The sequence below is a fragment of the Colletotrichum karsti genome, assembly GCF_011947395.1.
Source record: "Colletotrichum karsti strain CkLH20 chromosome Unknown Scaffold52, whole genome shotgun sequence".
NCBI lineage: Eukaryota > Fungi > Ascomycota > Sordariomycetes > Glomerellales > Glomerellaceae > Colletotrichum > Colletotrichum karsti.
In genome coordinates, this window is record NW_024065952.1 from 335,116 (window position 1) to 355,946 (window position 20,831).

The 20,831-nt window shown below is 53.7% G+C and overlaps 6 protein-coding genes across 6 annotated transcripts; 3 read left to right on the forward strand and 3 right to left on the reverse strand.

Annotated features, from left to right (window-relative positions):
- Positions 1 to 1,604: 1,604 nt before the first annotated feature.
- On the reverse strand, positions 1,605 to 2,886 carry CkaCkLH20_11947 (uncharacterized protein; the record flags this gene model as incomplete). Its single annotated transcript, XM_038894661.1, has 5 exons — positions 1,605 to 1,835; positions 1,890 to 1,988; positions 2,040 to 2,517; positions 2,573 to 2,757; positions 2,809 to 2,886. The coding sequence occupies 5 exons, from the start codon at positions 2,884 to 2,886 to the stop codon at positions 1,605 to 1,607; spliced, it is 1,071 nt and encodes a 356-aa protein (XP_038740102.1).
- Positions 2,887 to 4,360: 1,474 nt separating this feature from the next.
- Positions 4,361 to 7,321, forward strand: CkaCkLH20_11948 (carbohydrate esterase family 9 protein; the record flags this gene model as incomplete). The annotated part of the gene is made up of 2 exons (XM_038894662.1): positions 4,361 to 5,584; positions 5,648 to 7,321. The coding sequence occupies 2 exons, from the start codon at positions 4,361 to 4,363 to the stop codon at positions 7,319 to 7,321; spliced, it is 2,898 nt and encodes a 965-aa protein (XP_038740103.1).
- Positions 7,322 to 7,881: 560 nt separating this feature from the next.
- CkaCkLH20_11949 (uncharacterized protein) lies at positions 7,882 to 8,842 on the forward strand (the record flags this gene model as incomplete). Its single annotated transcript, XM_038894663.1, has 3 exons — positions 7,882 to 7,921; positions 7,984 to 8,295; positions 8,346 to 8,842. 3 exons carry the CDS (start codon positions 7,882 to 7,884, stop codon positions 8,840 to 8,842), a joined length of 849 nt encoding a protein of 282 aa, XP_038740104.1.
- A 351-nt stretch (positions 8,843 to 9,193) lies between these two features.
- Positions 9,194 to 10,904, reverse strand: CkaCkLH20_11950 (uncharacterized protein; the record flags this gene model as incomplete). The annotated part of the gene is made up of 3 exons (XM_038894664.1): positions 9,194 to 10,145; positions 10,206 to 10,582; positions 10,644 to 10,904. 3 exons carry the CDS (start codon positions 10,902 to 10,904, stop codon positions 9,194 to 9,196), a joined length of 1,590 nt encoding a protein of 529 aa, XP_038740105.1.
- Positions 10,905 to 14,327: 3,423 nt separating this feature from the next.
- Positions 14,328 to 16,296, forward strand: CkaCkLH20_11951 (major facilitator superfamily transporter; the record flags this gene model as incomplete). Its single annotated transcript, XM_038894665.1, has 4 exons — positions 14,328 to 14,703; positions 14,798 to 14,967; positions 15,021 to 15,627; positions 15,683 to 16,296. 4 exons carry the CDS (start codon positions 14,328 to 14,330, stop codon positions 16,294 to 16,296), a joined length of 1,767 nt encoding a protein of 588 aa, XP_038740106.1.
- An 810-nt stretch (positions 16,297 to 17,106) lies between these two features.
- CkaCkLH20_11952 (glycosyl hydrolase family 61) lies at positions 17,107 to 18,081 on the reverse strand (the record flags this gene model as incomplete). The annotated part of the gene is made up of 1 exon (XM_038894666.1): positions 17,107 to 18,081. The coding sequence occupies one exon, from the start codon at positions 18,079 to 18,081 to the stop codon at positions 17,107 to 17,109; it is 975 nt and encodes a 324-aa protein (XP_038740107.1).
- Positions 18,082 to 20,831: the final 2,750 nt, after the last annotated feature.

Consider the following 20,831-nt stretch of genomic DNA (forward strand, 5'->3'; position numbering starts at 1 on the left):
TGTATGTGCCTGATCCGATCCGGTCGGCTTGGAAAAAGCTTGAATTCAAGCGTTGAACGAATGAGAGTGGGAAGAAAGAGAGGACGCAGGTCGCAGCAATCGATGCCTTGGCCTTGCTTCTGGAAGTTCAGTGGACGAGAGAATGAAGATAAGCTCAAGAGCCAAGGGGGACGGAAGGGTTGGCACACGTTGGTGGGCAAGCATCCTTATGTAGGAGGGGAGGGCCTCGTGGTCGATGGGATGAACCGACATCGAGCCCATCTCGCTCCGTGGTTCCCAGAAAGGAGATGGGCCCGCAGGCCTAGCTGCGAGGAATAGAGTAGAATGGACTCCTTTGGGGGAAATGGGCCTGCAGAAGCACTTTGTTTCACGGCAAGGCTACCCGGTTGAGCGGGTGCTCAAGGTGACAGAAAAGATGACATTGAATGCGCCTGGGAGGTACAAATTAGATTGCGGAGATGTTCCTGACTTCAGGTGAGCCATGGGCGATATGATGCCACGCCCTACCGCACCGCAGCAGCATGCATGCATGCAGTCCGTCAGTCGTACGGCGGCAACGGAAGCGTTTACGGCGAGCTCGCAGTGGCCCGGAGGAATTCAACACGACCAACAGACCAGGGCCTGGACTCGACGGACGGCAAGACGGACGGACTCTTGCCTCTCGACGCCAGCAGGGCGGGAACCAAATATCAAGGGTTGGCAGTGGGCGCTTTGTGTTAATGAAGTCGAGTCCACATCTCGTTTGCAGCTTGTATGGGAGAAAAAGCAGCAGAGGCAGGGGGGTTTGTTGAAGCTTCACTTGGGAAATTTCCACGGGGCTCGGTGCGGGGCCGCTAGACTTGATCGGGGGCGCCTCTCCAAACGACTCAACCCCGGTCGCCGCGCCCCTATTCGGCAATCCCGGGAACTCCCTCCTGGGCCGTTGGGGGACCCCCCCCCCGGGCGAGAACGAATCGAGTGAAGTTCGTCCCAAGAAGGCCCCAAAAGTCAATTGCTTCGCTATTGCGCCTCAATCAAGACGTCAAAATCAGCCTCTGAACAGCCACCGGTTGTCATGGAAGGTTCGAACTGCCATCTAGACAAGAGCACGGAACAGATGGCGGCAGAAGAATCAGATTACGGGTGCACCATGCATGTCATGACGTGTGCTGCAGCCGAGACATCCCACAATTCGGTTTTGCAGCGTGACGGGAGATCGCCCAATAGCGACAAGCATATCCGGGTCCGACGCACCGAGATTCCCACCTTCCGCCCCGGTTGCGCGGGCCTTGAGTCGGCTCCGTCGCTGCCATGTCAGATTCAAACATCTCAACATCCCCGATGGCACAATTGGCTAGCGCGTCAGACTGTTAATCTGGAGGTTGGTGGTTCGAGCCCACCTCGGGGAGCACAAGCGGTTAAATTCCGCCTCAGAGTTGACGATTTCATTTTTGTCGTTTTCTGCTTTTTATTGCGCTGAATCTTTTGCCCGCTGGGACTGAGTTAACCTCGTGTACAGGAGTTCATCATTTACTTTTATGAAAGAGGCTCTACGCTGATGCTTTTGACCGTATGGCTGTAAGAACCCCCTGAACATTCCCTTATATCTACCGAGTCTTCGGGTTTCAAGAGCGTAGATACTCGCAAGCACCCTTTCCCCATCGCGTTGCTCCCTTATACACCCACATGCCTGGTGCATTGCCAGTCTTGAGCCCTTCGATGGCGTCCGCAACCTGTGGCCCCAAGCCCTCGTCCTTGATCTCCTCCAGTGGTGTCAGGTACGTCTTGAAGGAGAACATGATGGCGCCTGTCTTCGGGAGTCTAGTCAAGGTCTGCAATTCTTGTCTCAACCGAGTCTGGCAGCTTGTTAGCTACTCGCCTTCTCCAAAAGCGGCAGTCAAACAACTAACCTTGCTGATATCGATGTCCTCATCCTCTTCATGCTTGTCACCGTCGTAAATGTGCAGCCCGCTGGGACTGAACAGACGCTCATCTGTAGAAATTGACCACTGAGACATCACTTAGTGCAAGCTTCTCAACAGACATGGTTGGCAACTCACGTTCATCCGCTTGACGCTCTTCCCCACTTGCAGACGGCTGAAGAAGCGCTCCATACTCGCACCAATCTTCTCATACGATGGCACTGGCGTATGGATGTCCTTCAGTAACTTTCCCAGCTTATCAGAAGGATCGAATCCGGCCGGGTGGCAACAGACGAACGCAACTGCCCTGTGGCCCTCTGGGGTCTCGACCAGAAGGAAGATATCATCTTCCACAGTTTCTCCTATGGCTTGCAGTGCCTTGTTCGGATCTTCTGGCGGCGTTAGAGGCAACGAGGTCTTGGTGACGTTGTTGTGGAAGGTTTGGCCGTCTTCGGACAGTGAAAACATGGTTGGGTAACGCGTGGGTAGGTAATCTCCAAGCAGATACGACCATGTCTCGTGGAGAGCTGGTATGCCCTCAGGTACAGCTCCCAATACCGTGGGCATGTTCTGTTGAATGGTTTGACGGCGCTCGGTGACACGGTTAAGATAGTTGCTGTCCATAATGATGAGCTCATCTGGAGGGCTTGCTTGGATAGCTGCATAAGAACAAGTTAACTTCGGAGTCGACATGTAGGCTGCATGATGGTTTCGACTTGCCCATTGTGATGTGATAGACTGGTTTGAACGGGCGATGCTTGGCTGGCGGGGTCTGTTGCCAATCAAAATCTCTCAAAGGCTCAACAGAGACCTTCTCATCGAACTTCTCCTCCTGCGCAAACCCGCCCGATGTTAACTAGGGGTTTGTTAGCATATTGACTCGCCATGAGGAATTTGAAAGATTCACCTTTCCGAAGCGACGTCCTTTCCATCTCCATATCAGTAGGAGAGCAATAGCCAGTGACAAAGCTGCCAGAGAGTACATGATTGAAGCCGAGGGTCTTAGACGCAAACAATCGCGAGATATATGTTCGAAGCACTGAGTTATTCTTGTGAGGTTGAACAGTAGTGAAGTTGCTTCAGACGTGACTCAAGTTGGCCGATGATTTGAGTCAAGATGGAGGGTCCTTGTTATAGTAGACATCGAGGGCCCAGGTTAAGATAAAGCGTTATCGGCCCAGCCAGCCAGATATCATACCGCGCCTCCACTAGGTAATAGTTTCCCCATCCAGTCAACCCACGCGTGAGGATGTCATTCAATGTGCCGAATTTGGATGGTTAAAAGAGACCCCCCGGCAAATCTAGAATGGAACACGCGCGAGATTGGCGTGTTTGTCCGCCAAGAGAGGTTCAACTGCTGAATTTCGTCCAGACAGCAAACAAGAAAGATACGCCCGAAGATGAGGACCAGCAACGTTTCAGATCCCCAGGAAACGCCGGTTCCGCGCGTGAGCTGTCATCCGCGGGGTACGTCGTTGGTCACGGCGCTGACGATTCCCCGCACGCCACGCTGGCAAGGAACTGGGATGACCTCCATAGCGTGAGAGAGTGGTGTTGAAGAACGATGCTAATGGTATTGAGCCACCTGTACGTAATAGACGATTTTGATTGCTTGTCGCGAGATCTAGATGACAGTCCCGCCAGTTCTCGGTGTGGAGGTCACGATCGTGCGGGCCGCATTTTGGCATATCACACGAGAAATTCGATGGGCAGTAGTCTTTTCAACGAATGAATCAGCTGCCGGAAAATCGCTTATTGAGTCCTGTCCACGCATTTGAGGGCAATGAGTGATATGAGCTGTCCGTTGATTGCCGCTGCCTATATTGAGGGCGCTCATGATTGCATGGTGGCGTAGAAGTCGAAGAGTAGTGGTCAAATCAACATTTGGCCATTTTCGACTCCAATATTCAAAGCATACAATAACTGTAGCTTGGATGTGCGACGGACGACGAGGAGATACTGCGAGATCGGGGTGAAGTTGGGCAGAAAGTCACGATGACATCCGATGAGGAGAAACCCCGCCGAGCTGATAAGATAAGACGGCGTGCTTCCAGAACCACAAACCCCATTCTTTTCCCTGTTACATAAGCAGAAGCTTATCATGGCAGCTACGTAATCACGCGAGCTCCGAAAAGAATCTACAGGGGAGAGCTCCTCATTCGGCTCCACGCTCTCACCATCATCCATGTCATTGACCATTCACAACGCCGAAACCGCGACCGACGAGCACTGATAGCTGCCCCTCAAGCTTCCTTAAGCTCTGTCTAGCCGGCGATGTTTGCATTCTCGGTTTGAAACGCCGGCCGATTATCCAGCCGGGCCGTCTGCCACCTTCTTTATCGGGCAAAGGACGACGGAATCCTCTGAGACAAGGGATCGATACTTAGCCTGACTCGGAACCCATTTCTTCCCATCTCCAACTATCTTTACTTGTCTTCGATCCAATTGATCACCCGCTGATGGTCAACAATATGGACCCGGAGAAGAACGGCCTCCCGCCTTACAGCGACGTTCCGCTGGCCTCTGAGCCGCGGCGTTCGTCGCACCATCATCACCACATGCGCTCCAAGCGCTGGCTGCGACCGAGTCGGAGCATGAAGCTTATCATGCTATGCCTCGGTTTTATTGCCTTCGCCCAATGGAAGCAACTCTCGTTCTTGCCCAGCAACAAACCGTCAGGCAGTCTCTCCGCCGCTCGTCTGCAACAAGACCTCGCAACTTGCGCCAAGTTGCGACACAAGCCGCAAGACCCAATTGGTCTTGGCCGAGACAAGAACGCACGTTATGTCGACGGACAGCGTCCCACCCTGATTCGCAATGCCACCATTTGGGTTGGCGAGCCCGCCGAGGGTACGTCTCCAGAGGACGACCGCGCCGGCAAGGGATATTCGTGGATCACCTCCGACGTCCTTATCGACTACGGCCTGATCCAAAAAGTCGAGGCCGACATCTCTCTCGATTCCCTTCCCAAGGACACGCAAGTCTGGGACGCCAAGGGACGCCAGCTTACCAGCGGCATCATCGACATGCATTCTCACGCTGGCGTTGGCGCTCTGCCCGAGCTCAACGGCAACCAGGACGTCAATGAGATGTCGAGCGACATCACGCCGTACGTGCGCTCCATCGATGGCCTCAACCCTCTCGACCCCCAGATCCAGGTCATCAAGTCGGGCGGTGTCACTACCTCGCTGGTTTTACCGGGCTCCGGTAACAACATTGGCGGCGAGGCCTTTGTCATCAAGCACGCTGTCGGAAAGCCCGACGGCCGTACTGAGTTCTCGGCGGAAGACATGTTGGCCGACCCCGACCGTAACTGGCGCTACATGAAGATGGCATGCGGAGAGAATGCGAAGCGCGTCTACGGCAAGGTTGGCCACAGCCCCTTCTCTCGTCTCGGCGAGAGCTGGGAGTTCCGCCACGCTTTTGAGCAGGCTGCAAAGCTTATTCGGGACCAAGACGACTGGTGCGATGCTGCCGAGAAGTATGGCGTTAAGAGCCAGAGCCAGTACTTACCCCAGGAGCTGAAGTGGGAGAGTCTCAGCGCCGCTTTGCGCGGCCAGGTGCACATCAACACCCACTGCTACACCATTCCCGATCTCGAGGCCTTCGTTGATCACACCAACGAGTTCAAGTTCCCCGTGCGAGCATTCCACCACGCTCACCAAACGTACTTGGTTCCCGAGGTAAGAGCCAATAGCTTCCGTTCTCGTGTGCCGCAGACGTGATAGGGCTAACACAAACTGCAGATCCTGAAGCGAACCTGGGGAGGCCGCGCGCCTGCTTCCGCGCTTTTTGCCGACAACATGTACTACAAATCCGAGTCCTACGTTGCGTCTGAATATGCTGGCAAGATTCTCTGGGAGAACGGTCTCACGCCCGTTTACGTCAGCGACAACCCGGTGCTGAATGCCCAGCACGTTCTTTTCGAAGCTGCCAAAGCCTACAAGTACGGTCTCCCGTACCACGCGGCTTTGGCTAGTGTTACCTCTGCTCCTGCCGAGCTTCTGGGTCTGGGACAAAGAATCGGGAAAATCAAGCCCGGTTTTGATGCTGATATCGCCGTGTGGGACAGCGATCCCCTCAGTGTCGGTGCTGCACCTGTGCAGGTTTGGATTGATGGTACCTCTCAGTTCTCTGACCCCTTTGAGCTGGACAAACCCTTGACTGGGCCCATCTCTCCTGATCCGGAGCTCGCAAAGACCACTGAGGATGTCACCGATTTGAAGGACGTGGTCTTTACTGGAGTCTCTAACGTCTGGCTGACCGGAGAAGAGCAAACGTCAAGCACTGAGTCTGTCAACGTCGTCGTCTCCAACGGCAACATCAAGTGCATCGGCACTTGCGCTGAAGAAGTCGCGGCAGCCAAATCCTCGTCAAAGAAGGTCATTGACTTAAAGAATGGCTATATCACCGACTCCTTCACTGCTTTCGGCTCCAGCATCGGTCTGAACGAGATCGACGGCGAGAGAGATACAGACAATGGCAACAGCCCTGGTTTCAGCCGTGGACTCGACGGACTTGCGCTGGACAACAAGAAGCTCCATGTTGCCCTTCGTTATGGCGTTACCAAGGCTATCTCAGCACCCAAATTCGCGGGACAGGCGACGCACTCTGGAACAAGTGTGGGTTTCAACACTGGCGCACTGCACGCATTTCAGAAGGGCGCTGTCTGGAGCGAGGACGTTGCGCTTCACCGCACTCTAACGCTGGACGCCAAACGAGGCGACAACCCGTCCATCTCTGGTGCCATTGGTGCACTGCGTCACACACTTCTGGAGGCTGTCGCGTCTAACGACACCGGCTCTGATCCCTTTTCGGAGGGTGTCTACCTCAAGAAGGTCGTCAACGGCGAGCTGCCCTTGGTTCTGACCATCCACAGCGCGGATACCATCATTGCGGCGCTAAGACTGAAGTCGGCAGTGGAGGAGGCTATTGCCGCCAAGAGCAAGTCCTCGGAATCTTCCAAGCTGAAGGTTGCCATCATCGGAGGCGCAGAATCGCATCTGGTTGCGCCTGAGCTGGCAGCTGCCGGTGTTGGTGTTGTTCTATCGCCTTTCCAGTCCTACTCTACCACGTGGGATCAGAGGCGTTCTCTCACCGGCGCGCCTCTCACGAACGGCACTGCGATTGACACCCTACTTGATGCCGGTGTCGTGGCCGCCATTGGACTTGAAGAAGACTGGTTGATTCGCGATCTGGGATTGCTGGCTGGTATTGCGCACAAGAACGGTGGCAGCCGGCTAAGCGAAAAGAAGGCATTGGACCTGGTATCCGGCAACGTCTACAAGATTCTTGGCATCGAAGAGCCGCAAGCCAAGGAGTCCAGACACTTTGTCGTTTACGAGGGCAGCCCGCTTGAGATTGAAGGAAGAATCCGTGCTGTCGGTAGTGGCCGTGAGACGGTGTCGGTTTTCGTCTAAGTGCCGATGGACACTGAAAGGGACTGACACCGAGTCGTGACCCACAGGATTGTCACTGACATTCCGACGCTCGGAAGTCTGGTTCCGCGCGCGCTTGCTCGCAAAGCACTAGGTATTGAATGATGCGTGACAGGATTGCCTTGAAGAAGATCTAAGAAATACTATCAGTAGAATGTCTGTCATCAGTCATCAGTCATCGCCCATTTGCCGCTCCAGGCTGATATTGGTGCCAGTGCCGTCCGTGTCTTCTGAGTCTGACGTTTTGGTCCCGCGCGGTTATTACCAATCTGATCCCGGCCGTGAAAGATTCCGAGCCATGATGAAACTGACCAATTAGAGAAGCCGATACAACGCCAGCTGGAAGCACTCAGTTGCTATTTGAGCTCCCTGGCCTCTCTTCTCAGCGGGAACGAAAAGGCCCAATAGCGGTACACCAAGTTCGAATGACACCATCGTGGACGAGTCGTCTTGTCAACAAAAGCTTACCATCTCCCATTCCCAGATCCATCTCAACATTTCACAGGAAGTTTATTGGAACCCTGACAACATCAGCGCACAAAATGCCACGTGCAGCAGTCGTTTGCGTTTCTCATGGTGGAGGTATGCAACCCGCCAATGCAGCCCAGAGGCTTCCAACCCCCCCAACTAACAACGGTCGCTAGGCCCCATGCCAGTCCTCGGAGACCCTGGTCATGCCTCCATTACAGCATCACTCAAGAGCCGCGTTCCCAAGATTCTCAAGCTCAACACCCCAGACGCCCCGAGAGCCATCGTCGTCGTCACGGCACACTGGTCTGAAGGCGATCCCACAATCTCCTCAGGAGCCAGCCATGAACTGTACTACGACTATGGTGGTTTCCCGAGGGAAGCTTATGCACTCAAGTATCCCGCACCAGGGTCGCCAGAGATCGCACAGGAGCTGAAGCAAGCCCTCGAAAGGGAGGGTCTTACTCCGAGACTGGATTCTCGACGTGGTATGTCTTATCTTCTCACAGAAATCGGGCCGGTGACTCACTGTCTCAAGGTTGGGATCATGGCGTGTTCATCCCTATGCTTCTCGTCAACCCGGCTGCCAACGTGCCCATCATCCAACTCTCCGTCCTCGTGTCAGAGGATCCCGAAGAGCACTTCAAAATGGGACGAGCCCTTTCGTCATTGAGAGACTCCAACATCGCCATTCTGGGATCCGGCTTTGCTTCTCTACACAACCTATCCAAGATGCGCTTCCTTTTCATGGGAGACCCCAACGCTGCAGCCAAGCTGGGAAAGCAGGTAAACGAGTGGAACAAGGAGCTCACAAACGCTGTTACGAAAGAGAAGACGGAAGACAGAACGAAGGCGTTGTCTGGCTGGCGCAAGTTCAGCCACAGCTACGATATGCACCCCCGCGGGGGCGGCGAGCATTTCATGCCCCTGCTCGTATGCGCGGGAGCCGCCGACGACGAGGTTGCCGGGGTGTACCAGGACGAATTCTTGGGGCTCGACATCAAGACATACTACTGGGGTGATATAAGTGTCTGATTGATCTTACTAGCCTAATCTCATGATCTATATGCCCATTCCGAGCGCCGACCCCATCCGCGCCTATCCAGGCGGATTACAAATTTTGAGAGAGAAAGAGAGCGTATCCTTGCGAGCCCGTCTATCTCATAATACATTGATTCGTTACATCATGATTCTTACAGTGTCCGAACCGAGAACCCCGACGCCGAATGCTGATGGGAAACGCAGTCATCCAAACGCATTAATCGTTGACCATCGTCAAGTGATATCTTTCGAAGCCTGTTTTTTCAGACGAAAGAAAGAAAGTTTTGTGTTGAGACATAGGAGGTTAGTTGTGTTGAAACATAAGAAAAGGGGGTGCGTAGGCAGTTATTGGTATCCTCCGATACCCATAGCGTCGACGACTTGCGGATTCTTTTCCACGACCCAGCCGGTCTGAACATACCTGTTCAACCAGCTGATCTCGCGTCCGCGATGGCCATCACACTCACGGCATCCTCTCCGTGCCATCTCGAGGCCGATGACACCATCCATCATACCAATCTTCCCGCCGACCGTCGCTCCAAGTCCGGTCCAGCTGAGGCGGCGGTTATCCTTACGGGTTCGTTTAGTCTGGGCGTGGTTCGCCATAGCAGCGAGCTCGCGACGCTCGGCAATGTCGCGGTCGATGATCATAACGTAGTCCAGCAGACTGCTGGGTGCCGAGGGGGACGACGGGTCAGGGAACAGAGCAGAGAGGTAGTCTGTCAGCAACATGACCGGTCGTTGGTCGGGAATCCAGTGGCCCGAGGGTTGGGGGATCTGGTTGTGGATGATGTAAACGCCTCCACAGAAGCGGCCATCAAACTTCTTGTTCACGGCACGGAGAACGCCCATCTGGGCAAAGGGGTCGTTGGCGTAAGCGAAGTGTTCGATGTGTGGGCCGCGCTCGTCGACGACGGCCTCGTCGAAGCGAGATCTGCGGCTCTCGCCGAGAGGCACGACGAACTCAGACGCCGCAGCACCAAAGGTATAAATTTCAAGCTTGTTAAGCTTCTCGGCCGGGATATCGGCGCAAAGGCGCGCGAGGACGTGGGACATTGGCAGAGTTCCATTGTTATGGGCGAGAACAGCCACTCGGACCACGGCGGCGTCGAGGAGAGCGGTGCGGACTTCGGCGTAGAGGGCTCTTGAGGCTTGGGTTTCGAAAGGGAAGCAGCGTTGGATAGCGAGGAGGAGCATGTCGAAGGGGAGTCCGTATGTGGCCATTTGAATACCACAGAAGGACTTTCCGAAGAGGCGTGCAAGCCGAGGGATAGTACATTGTGTTAAGTGAGTAGCACTTTGTGGTGTTAGTGGCTTTCGACGACCGGAAGAATATAGAACAAGACGCAGAACTTACCTTGTTCCCATGCCGCCGATAAAGATCCATTTTTCCTCATCCTCCTCAGCTTCAGGAGTGCTGTTACCGAACTCGTCGCAGTTGACAATGATGTCGTTTCCATTCATCAACCAGCTGAGTCCCAGAACCATGCTCATCGAGAATCCCAACCACGCTGCGAATAGAATGCCGGGCAGTATGACGAAGAGAGGAATGGCAAGTGTGATCATTCCGACTTCGATCATGGCCAAGCTGAGCTGAACAATAATGTCCTTCAGGTGACTCCTGGACAAGTGTGCCCGGTGGTTGGCGATGTGTGTCCTCAACGATGCGATCAGTCCCGGCATCATCCGCCACATCTCCCGCAGATCATCGTGAAGTAGTTGGAAAGTCGGCTTCTGAGCCAGCGGCACGGTTCCACAAGCTCCATCGATCAGTGGTGGTACGTAAGTTACTGACGGCCCGTAATTTTTTATCGGTCCACACAAGCTCGATCGTGGTGAAGTTCTCGGAGAGCTTCTGTTGGATTGTGAGAGACGAGGCGATGTAGAGGGTGATGATTGGTAAGACGATGACCTCGACAGCCAAGGCATGTTGGGCGACACTGTTGGTGATCTTTTGTGTCCGATGAAAGGCATCGAGGCTACGAGAGCTCCCGAAGGAGGAGAGGACCGAGTTGAAGAGGATGAGCACGAGGAGGAATAGGACGCTGGAATCCAGATGCAAGCGACGACGCGATGAACAAGTCCGGGAACGCAGGAATCGAGGTGGTTCAGTCAAAGTGGAGGAATAACGTTTCGCGAGAAATTCACATGCACCCAAGGTTTCTTTTAACCTCTATTGCGTTGTTGTTGTTGATGTCTCGTCGTCCACGGCCTCCCTTATCATTCTTCGCCGCTCGGGCAATCTTGCTGCAGACACCGGCGCGCGGCGCTTGCGTGGTGGCGCATTCCTCGGCCATACACGCCCCGTGCCATGACCGTCCTGAGTGTGGCCTGTTGGGAAAAGTAGTGGACAAGTGAGGAAAAGGTTTCGAGTAGTTTGTTTGGGAAATCGATTTGGCTTGTTTACTCCCGAATAGTCGTTGCCATGATGGTTACCACGATGATCACGATGTTTGATGGAGGAATTCGTCCGTCTTTGTCTTTTCTGCGAAAGACATCAGAAAGATATGTCTTACATGATACACCTGATACGCGAATAGGAAGACGGCAGTCTCATCTGTGAACCAGTCAGGCCAAGGCCAGTCTTACCGTACCTTGCATCCAGCGACGACCCTGCAGCAGACCGCTGATTCTTGTCGTCTCCCAATGCACCGGGAGAGTCAAAAAGACCAGATGGCATAGATGGCATTGGTCACCCCGGGTGCGCGGGTTCCAGAGCCGAGTCGATCCCGCTGCGGCTAAATGAGCTTTCCATGGCTTGGGATTCTCGAGAACGGCTTGGACGTGTCCCCGAGCAACAGCCATAGAATCCCAATCCTACTGGGCCTCCTAACCATGAGGGTTCAGGGTTCTTTGTGGTGAGCCGCAGGGTGGTCAGCACCTAAGCCAGCCGGGATTGCCTTTGGGGAACTGTTAGAACGGCGCTAGATCAGACGGTATTTTTGTCCAAAGTCTTTACGGGAGGGGAACCTCTTGATGTGAAGCTCTGACGTTATGTTCATCTGTGCTTGCTAGCTCCTGCGTGGGAGCACGTTCTTTTGTGTAAGCGTAGAGTCCGATCTCCCGCGAGGACCGTGGAGCTCTCCGAAGTTGGTCCCGAGCAGCACATTTCTCCCTCCTCGTACGCATAGCATATCTGGGAACTGAACGAGTTCTCTTACACGCTAGAATACTGTCGAGATCAGTTGGATCGGAATTCATGCGAGACCTGCAATGGGGCCACGGGATGCCCTTTCGGTCTAACATCTGCGGGCGAGGAATGCGAGACTAACTCTAAGTACACAAGCATACCCGACAACGCATATCAGTAAGACACCGAGGCAACAGATTGCGAGAATTCCTCAGCTTATCTCAAGATCATCGCGAACCGCCCCCAAAAGAAGCAAAGTCTAGGAGCCATGCCTCGACCTTCACAGGACAAGTCTGTCCCCGCCGGAGCTGCCCGCGGCCCGGAAGTGAAGGTTTCTGTCTAGAACCCGAGTATCGTTTTGACCATGCGTTCTAGCTTGGTTCGGTTCCTGCGAGCGCGGGCGCGCGTTCCCCCCAACTTCAAACATGAGGCGCCTCTCGTTTTCTTTGCGAACTGAGCTTTGCTCTCGCCTCCCAAGGCGAGTCTCGGTGGCGAAGCACGGACTGCACGTGGTTGAGGCTTGCGACAGGCCGACCGTTATCCGTTCGGTGCGATTGATGGACATGAAACTTTTCCGTCGGCGGCTGCTTTGTGTAACCATCTGAAGCAATCTTTGGGCTGCATAGGGCTCAGTCAGGTTGATAAAGCGGGAGGCTCTGTATCAGCCTGCGCCTCGTGGCATGGGCTACAGGACTGGGAGATCTTCTGCAGAGGGGAGGTTGGGGTATGTTAGTCGATGTGTTTACCGCCACATCCAGCCCTGCGAAAGAATGTCAGTGTAGGTGGCGAAAGACACGAATCAACAAGTTTGCGCCACTGTAAGCCACAAGCCAAAACGGTCGCCCGGTATTGTTTAGATCTTGTGGCATGATAGATGGTGGCAGTGGTGCTCCTGGCAACGGCTTTTTAAAGGGGTTCTCCTCGCCAACCCATGAGATATTTCATCATTCATGAGGAGATCTCCGTAAAACTCGAATGGCTAGAACCTTGCCTATGTACTACCCGCCGCCTTCAGTGCCGCTTGCGTATCAACGACAACGGGCTAGGAGTTCGCGAGGGTGATTGACAGCCAACATCCTCAATACTAAGTCAAGAATCATTGATATCGCGGATCTCTGACAGTCATTTGGGAATTGTAAGATCTCAAAGAGATATAGTGTGAATATTCTGACATTAGGGACTCTAACTCTTGGATTCTTCACTTTGAATAATGTTGACATCTTTTGACATCTAAGGAATCAAGTTAGGCATCGAAACTTGAATGGCTAAGTGATGGCCACATTAATATCAACTTCTGCGATATCTCATGCTACCGCATAGAAACTACGTCGTGGCTTTTGAATCGGAGCAAGTGTCTCCATTGAGATTCTACCATTGAGATTCAACCAGTCAAAAGAACGTATATGGCTGGATGGGTGTGAGCATTCATTTACCTTGGTGGATATCGGTCTTCGGTGGTAGGGAACTGATAAATATTTTTTAAACCCTTTTATCATCTTAAAGCTTTTTCAATACAAACTTTCCGATAGCCGGCAAGTCGAATTGCATGGTTTTGGTACAGGAGTTGACCCAACCACCTCAAATACTCCAGCGCCTGGACCAGTGAAAGCACCCGCAACAATCAGATGCTGACTACCAGGATCGATTGAGGCAGATCTCGATGCCGGATGCGAAGTCAGCCGTCGTCGTTATCGAGAAAGTAAAGGTGTGACACCCTTCACGTCAAGACGTCGGTCATTCGCTGCAAAGGGTCTAGAACACCACTCACGTCAGTTTGGGGTCGCTTAGCTTGAGAGGACTACCGGTCGATGACGGAGTACTCGCAGTTTAAGCCAAGAGCTCCATCCGCTCCAAATGCTCCGGTAGATCAGCGGGAGACTACAAATTGTCCATGGAAATGCGGTACAACCGCGCACCACTTTTAGCCTGAGTCTGACAGCTCCTGTCGCGCATCGAATGGAACATCATCCCACGTGGGTGAGTGAGACAGAACCAACCATGTGATGAGCTGCGACACCGAATTGTGTATTTTCGCATGATCCCGTCCGCAATTGGATTTCCTCACATATAGCGTAGATTTGAGCCAATTGCGGGAGCTAGATGACATGATGATACATCTCACCCGCATGGTCCCCCATCCATGACATCAACGATTCTGAAGGCGACGGTTCGTCCCATGTGAGCCGCCTCAAACGCCTCAGCCGACAAGATAAACTCCGATCGTGCCGCCGTAGCTGCGCCTTCTATCAATACTTCATATTGCTTTATGTGATGTCTTGTTTTTGAACGCGACGTTCCCCTTGCTTGATAAGTCTCCGTTGCGTAGGATCTACATCAATGGCAGACACGATGCCCGCCACCGACACGACGAAACTGCCCCTCGATGGCGGACCAGCCTACGGATTGGGAAATGGTGAGAGCCGCCGCGCTGACAGCCCTATGCTACACGGCCTCGATGGTTTGACGCTTTACGAAAAGAAATGCGTTCTCATCAACCGCGAGATCGATTCCCAGGGTATGGGGAAGTACCAATGGTACATCTGGGGACTTTGTGGCTTTGGGTACATGCTCGACCTGCTTTGGGCTCAAGCATTCGGTCTGGTACTCAGTCCTCTGCAACAGGAGATGGGCTTCGGGAAGGACGCTTCTGGGAATATTGCGACCAGTTTCAATGCTGGTTTGACAGCCGGGGCATTTATTTGGGGTTTTCTGGCAGACATTATCGGTATGATGATCTTTACGCGTTCCTGGCTCGAAAGGTCCATGATCTAGCGATCGCCCATAAACCGCTTTGGGTCACGTCAACTCACCTCTCTCAGGTCGCACTTGGGCTTTCAACATGACTTGCCTCATCGCTTCGATCTTCGGACTATGCCTTGGGGCGTCTAACAACTACAACACCTTCCTCGTTTTGACGGCTTTCGTTGGTGTCGGAGTTGGAGGGAATATTCCCATTGATACCACGATCACACTCGAATTCATCCCTCAGGTTGGTCGACTTCGTTTTCATGCCTACTTCAGGGTCCCTGACTTATACAATAGAATCGACGCTTTCTGCTGGCTTGTTTATCCGTCTTCCAGCCTATCGGTGTCATCGTATGCAGCGCCATCGCTTTCGGATTCATTCCTGTTTACTCATGTTCGCCAAACTTCTCCGAAATCCAAAAGGGACCCCTCAAGTCGTGCAACAATGTAGCCTCTGGCGAGCCATGCTGTGCACGAGCCGACAACATGGGCTGGAGATACCTCCTTTTCACGCTTGGAGCAATCACTCTTCTGGTCTTCATCCTACGATTCTTCATCTTCAAGTTTCAAGAGACGCCAAAGTATCTTATTTACCGAGGTCACGACGCCAAAGCGATCAACACCCTCCAACACATGGCGGAGGTAAATGGGAAACAATGCGGTCTCACCTTGGAAATGTTCAAGTCTCTTGAAAGCGACGACCAGGAAGGATCTGCTGGCAGTGCAGCAAGTGCCAGGCCAGCCCTGGGCATTGGCGCGAAACAACTGGATATGAAGTGGACACAGAAGGTGAAGCTTGAGCTCAGTCGATACAAGATGTTGTTCGATGGCTACCGAATGACACGTTTGACCATCTTGGTATGGCTGACGTACATCATGGACTTCTGGGGGTTTACGGTTGCAGGTAAGTCCACCACGGGAGTTTCGTAAGTGTCTCGTGAACTGATTCCCGCGCCTAGGACACTACTTGCCAACGATTTTGGCCCTGAAGAACGGCGAGCAATCAGTGCCGCTCAAAGCTACGTATGCGGCGTACATCTACACATATGCACCTGGGATCGTTGGTGTTTTGATTGGCGCTTTGATGTACCACATCCCGGCCGTTGGGCGGAAATGGACCATGGTGCTGTCCGCTGCGCTCATGGGCATTTCCATCATTCTCTTCTCGACAGTTGACACGAGGCCCAAGCACGAAGGTCTTTTCGCCATGGAGTACTTCTTCCAGTCCATGTTCAATGCGGTTCTCTACGGCTGGACCCCCGAAGCATTCCCGGCGCCGGTTCGTGGCACGGCTTGCGGCGTTGCCGGGTTTTGGGGTAGACTGTTCGGCATCATCAGCCCGTTGATTGCGCAGCACCTGTACTCGGACGGGTCGGGTTCTGGCGGTATCAACAATGTTTTGTACTTGGCCGGTGGTGTTATGTTGGGCTGTGTGATCAGTACGGCGTTGTTACCCAACGAGATGATGGAGACTACGGATGAACGCTCATTCGCCTCTCGACAGTCGAGCTCGGGGGAGTCGCAAGTCGAAAGCCAGTGGAAAGACCAGCGATATCAGGACTCTCCTAGATGAGATGGGGTGCCAGCTAATGTGGTGGAGGACGCATTGGATTCTGTTTTCGAGCAAAGCTTGCGATGTGTTTAAACCTAATCAAAACAATGGAGTGCATTTAGAAACAAGATGGAATGAGGCACATCTCAGCGTTCCACTCACTGCCCATTTTTGGGAGTGCAGAAGGATTGCGTAGTCCAGTCAATCTACTATGTACTACTTGAAAGGAACTTACTCATTCGACTGAATGTACTTCCACATTGACCTTGGTGGATCCCGTTGAAACGTTCAGGTTGGCCCACGATAAGACAAGCATCAACCTGTTACGGTACTCATTGTTCCAATATACTACATGCGCCGACGAATGGGTCTGCCAATGGTTGAGGCATTATCTGGTAGGGCCATTCATTTGAACTGCTTTGCTGAAGAGTGTGGTAGTGCCAAGGAGACTTACAAGGAAATATTATTTTTCGGAAGAGGATTACACCCTCCAATTGAATGACACAGAAGCATTGCCAACAAACACTTGGCTTTGAGAGACACTGTCACAGAATCATCCTTTGGATCATGTTTGGGACGCTTAAATCATGGTATATGCAGGCTTAATGCTATACAAGGTACTATATACAGGAAGACAGAATTTGAGACCGAATTCAAAAGCGAACTCGAGCCTCGAGAACCGTGCACCGGGCAGGAAGCAATAAGCCTGGATTGCACATCTGGTGTCTGGTGGAAAAACAACTCCTTTCTACAGTTCTCATGAGACCATCAATGACTCTCAGAAACCGATTCTTCAACAACTTCGTCTCTCTCTCTCATAGCGTCAAGCGCTTAGTGAGCAGAGCGGCGAGCCTTGCGGGCAGCACGGCGGCGCTTGCAGCCGGAGCTGGGGGCCTTGGAGGGAGTGGCAGAAGGGGCAGCAGCGGCGCTGGTGGTGGCAACAGCGGGAGCAGAGGTAACAGCGGCGGCAGAAGAGGCGACCTGGGTAGCCAGGGTGGTGGGGGTGGCAGCAGCAGAAGAGGCAGCGGCTGCGGTGGTGGTGGGAGCGGGGGAAGAGTCGTTGCCGCCGGAGCTGGAGCCGCCGGTCCAGACCTCGGGGCCGGGGGCCTTGTAGGTGGTGGCGTCGTCGTTGTAGAGGTTGAAGTGGATGCCGGAGTCGGAGTACTTGTAGCCGGTCTGGAAGTCGAAGTTCTGGGGAGGAACGGCGCTACCGCTGCCGGTGACCTCGATCTGGATGCAAGAGGGGTAGAACTGGGCGCCACGGGCGGAGTTGACATCGTAGGTGGTGTCGGACTCGTGGTGGGCAATGATCTCGTGACGGATGAGGTACTTGCCGCCAGCCAAGTCAGCAGGGAGAGTGACAGCCTGGGACTTGCCCTTGTTGGCAATCATCTTGGTGACGGGCCAGGTGCCGTCGTACTTCTCCTCGGCGATCTTGGTCCAGATGGCACCGGTGCCGTCACCCTCGGTGTACTTGGCAATGTAGGTCTGGAGAGGACCCTTGTGGGAGCCATCGATGTAGTCGTCGTTGCGGGTGTTGTGGTACCACTCGAACTCGAGCTTGCTGCCAGCCTTGACGGCGGCAAAGGAATCCTTGGCGGAGGGGTCGGCGTTGCAGACGATGTCCTTGCTGGTGATGTCCTTGACGGGGTTGTTGTTGGGGGGGCTGCGGATGTAGGACCCCAGGCCAGCCTTGCCGTCGGCCTTGACCTCAACGCCGTCCTGCCACAGGGCGTAGACACGGGCGTGGGCGGCGGCCTGGCCGGTAAGAGCAGCGAGAGCAGCGGCGGTGTAAGAGAAACGCATCTTGACGGTGTTGATGAAGTCTCAAAAAGTGAGGAGTGTAGGTTGGAGTGAAGAAGTGAAAGTTGTTTTGCGAGGTTGTGCTTAGTGAGCGTGGATGAACGTCTAGTTCGAAATGAGTGTATGGCACAGCCAACAAGAGAGAGACCTGAGTACAAGGAATGAGAGAATGACACCAGTTGTGATGATGGGGAAGAGAAGGAAAACGAGCTAGAAGGCGTGGGTGATGAAAGACTTTTATAAGAAATGAATGAGGTTATGTGTGGGAATGGCCCCCCTTCCCTTTCTGGGCCACCCGGGTACATCTCCTGACCATCTCTGCCTCCTCTCTGCTATCCGTACCTCAATCTCGAATCATCTAAGCCCATCTCCGGTGGTCGCCCCATCTCATCGCACTAGGTCGACATAGGCAAGCAATGTGTAAGGGCATCTGGACTCCCCATCGCGCGGCTAGAGCTGGCGATTCCGTCAGTGTCTAGGCTACCAGGGCCCCTGACTGCTCGAGGGTCGTCCAACACATTCAGCGGCTCCAGTTCGTGGTAAAGTGCAATGTGGACTCGTGGAGGGCATGGGGTGCCCTGGAGAGGAAGGCCATAAGGGCGGTGATGGAGACATTCGTCTCATCCGCCCCCCCTGCCAAGACCACATGAAGCTGCAAGACTTGATGAATGAGATGAGGCTGATGGGGCCGGGTGGTGGGTTAACAGTCTTTGGCGTCTGGCAGGCCCCTGTCAGTCGGCGGCAGCCGAGGAGAGGCGTGAACAAGGCGTTGGCGGTTCATTAATGAAGCCGTTGCGATTAAAGTGAGGGTGCGGATATGAAACAGACAAACAGGGTGACAGTGGATCGCAGCGAACCCCCTGCAGCGGCGGCTAACCCAAACAACTTTCTTGGGCCTTGGGTTTCCCGGGGTTTGGACAAGTGAGAGTTGAAGACGACTCAAGGTTGGGACGAAAGTAGATACCCTGGTCGCCAACAGGGATGGATCCTGGCGTGGGATCCCGAAGGCAACTCGCCTGGGAGAAATATGCTGGGACAAACTGAGAAGACGCCTCTCATTCTGGTTGGCGATAACCCGCGGTCAACTTGGCATTCTGGGGGAAACACAGCAGAAGGAAGCAACTAATCGCCCAGTTTCAGGTCGTTAATGCACGACGCAACGCTAACATCGGTCATCACCAGTCAGCCAAGTCGGCGGAGGACCCGGTCAGATCATGACCATGTGCCTTGTTGGTGATGGGGTCGGTGATAGACTGATAGCCTTCGCAAGTTGACTCCATATGTCTATCTTTATCACAGACTCGCAGTCTTACAAGACTCAATTCGAGGAAAGACGTTCACTTGAACGTGACGTCGCTGTGTAAGGGCAAGTTTCGCCTCCCGTTGCAACAGCCTTCTTCGAATCGCGTGCTGCGCAGGGCGGCGAGCAGCAGAGAGGCGCTTTCATCCAGGGGAACCCAGGGGAGGGATGAAAAAGGAGGACAGAGAATGAACAAGCCGAAATTGATGCGCGAAAATTGTGTCGGGGCCGAACCCGGCTGCGGGCGGCGGACGGGCAAACGTCAATCATTGGTGATCGAGTCGGCCGGGGCCCTCTGTTGACCTGAGCTGGTGAGATGAAGTGCAAGTGCCTCGATGAGATTGATGAAGTACCCGTCTTTCAGACTTCCCGTGTGCTTCTTCGTCATTCATGCCGTCCCCATCGACTGGTCTGTTCTCATGGCACAGCTCAGAGCTCGGCCGAAATGAGAAAATCTTCAACAAGGCGTAGACGTGGCAGTTGAACTCATCGATTTCCAGAGTCTTCGTAATGATAACGCGTTGTTGTAGTGTCGTCGTCCCACGATCGCATGTTGCATGATCTTCATCTTGGTTGCATCCAGATTGCAGCCATTGCCAAAATTGCCCAGATTGTCAAGTCCACCCGAGTGGTGCGGCAAGTTGGATGGCACCCCATTTCCTCGCAACCACGGATTGAATGACGGCACGGTAGTGATGTGTATGTCTGTAACGCCGAGGGGTGACCGTTGGAAAGGTCTGACCGCTCAAAGCAGACCAAGGCTACATGATCCTTCGTTACTTCCCGTATCCAGGCTCCAAGCGAGAGGAGGAGCCAGTGGGGGAAAGAAGGGCAGAAGTTCTTCTGGACCTGGCGCTAGAAAAGGGGAGAGAACGAGGAAGAAGAGGGCCGAGTCTGGCTAAGGAAAACAGAAGATGAACAGGCAAGCAAACAAGCAAATGATGGCTCGCTAATGCAGGTGGGCCGAGAGCAAAAGCCAACTTGGCTTCGGGGGTGCTGGGGGCATTAGGAGACCTCATTTCGCAAGAACCTGGCCGACCCATCACCCATCGATCCGGTGGTGAAAGATGCTTGCGCGTTGATGTTGGACTGGAGGCAATTTCTGCGTCCACCGTACTGCAGCCCGCTTCATATCCGTTGTGGCGGTGAAGGTTGGAATTGTTGGACCTGAATTGTGACGGTGGCTGCTGGGATAGGGATTCTGCCTTTCAATCTCGGTGGATGGGGATGGCGAACCTGGCGCCCGAGTCTCCCGAGAGCGGCGAATACGAAACGGAAGTCTCTGATGAGTTGAAAAAGTCCGTTGCTCCTGTGTATTCTTCTTAAGCGCTGTCGACCCTTTACCGCTATCTCATGCATGACAAGATGCAGCTAGGCATGAAGGGAGTTGGTACAAGAGTGACGATCTCAGGTACGGATAGTCAACCTGAGCACCAACATGAAGGTTTGCCTG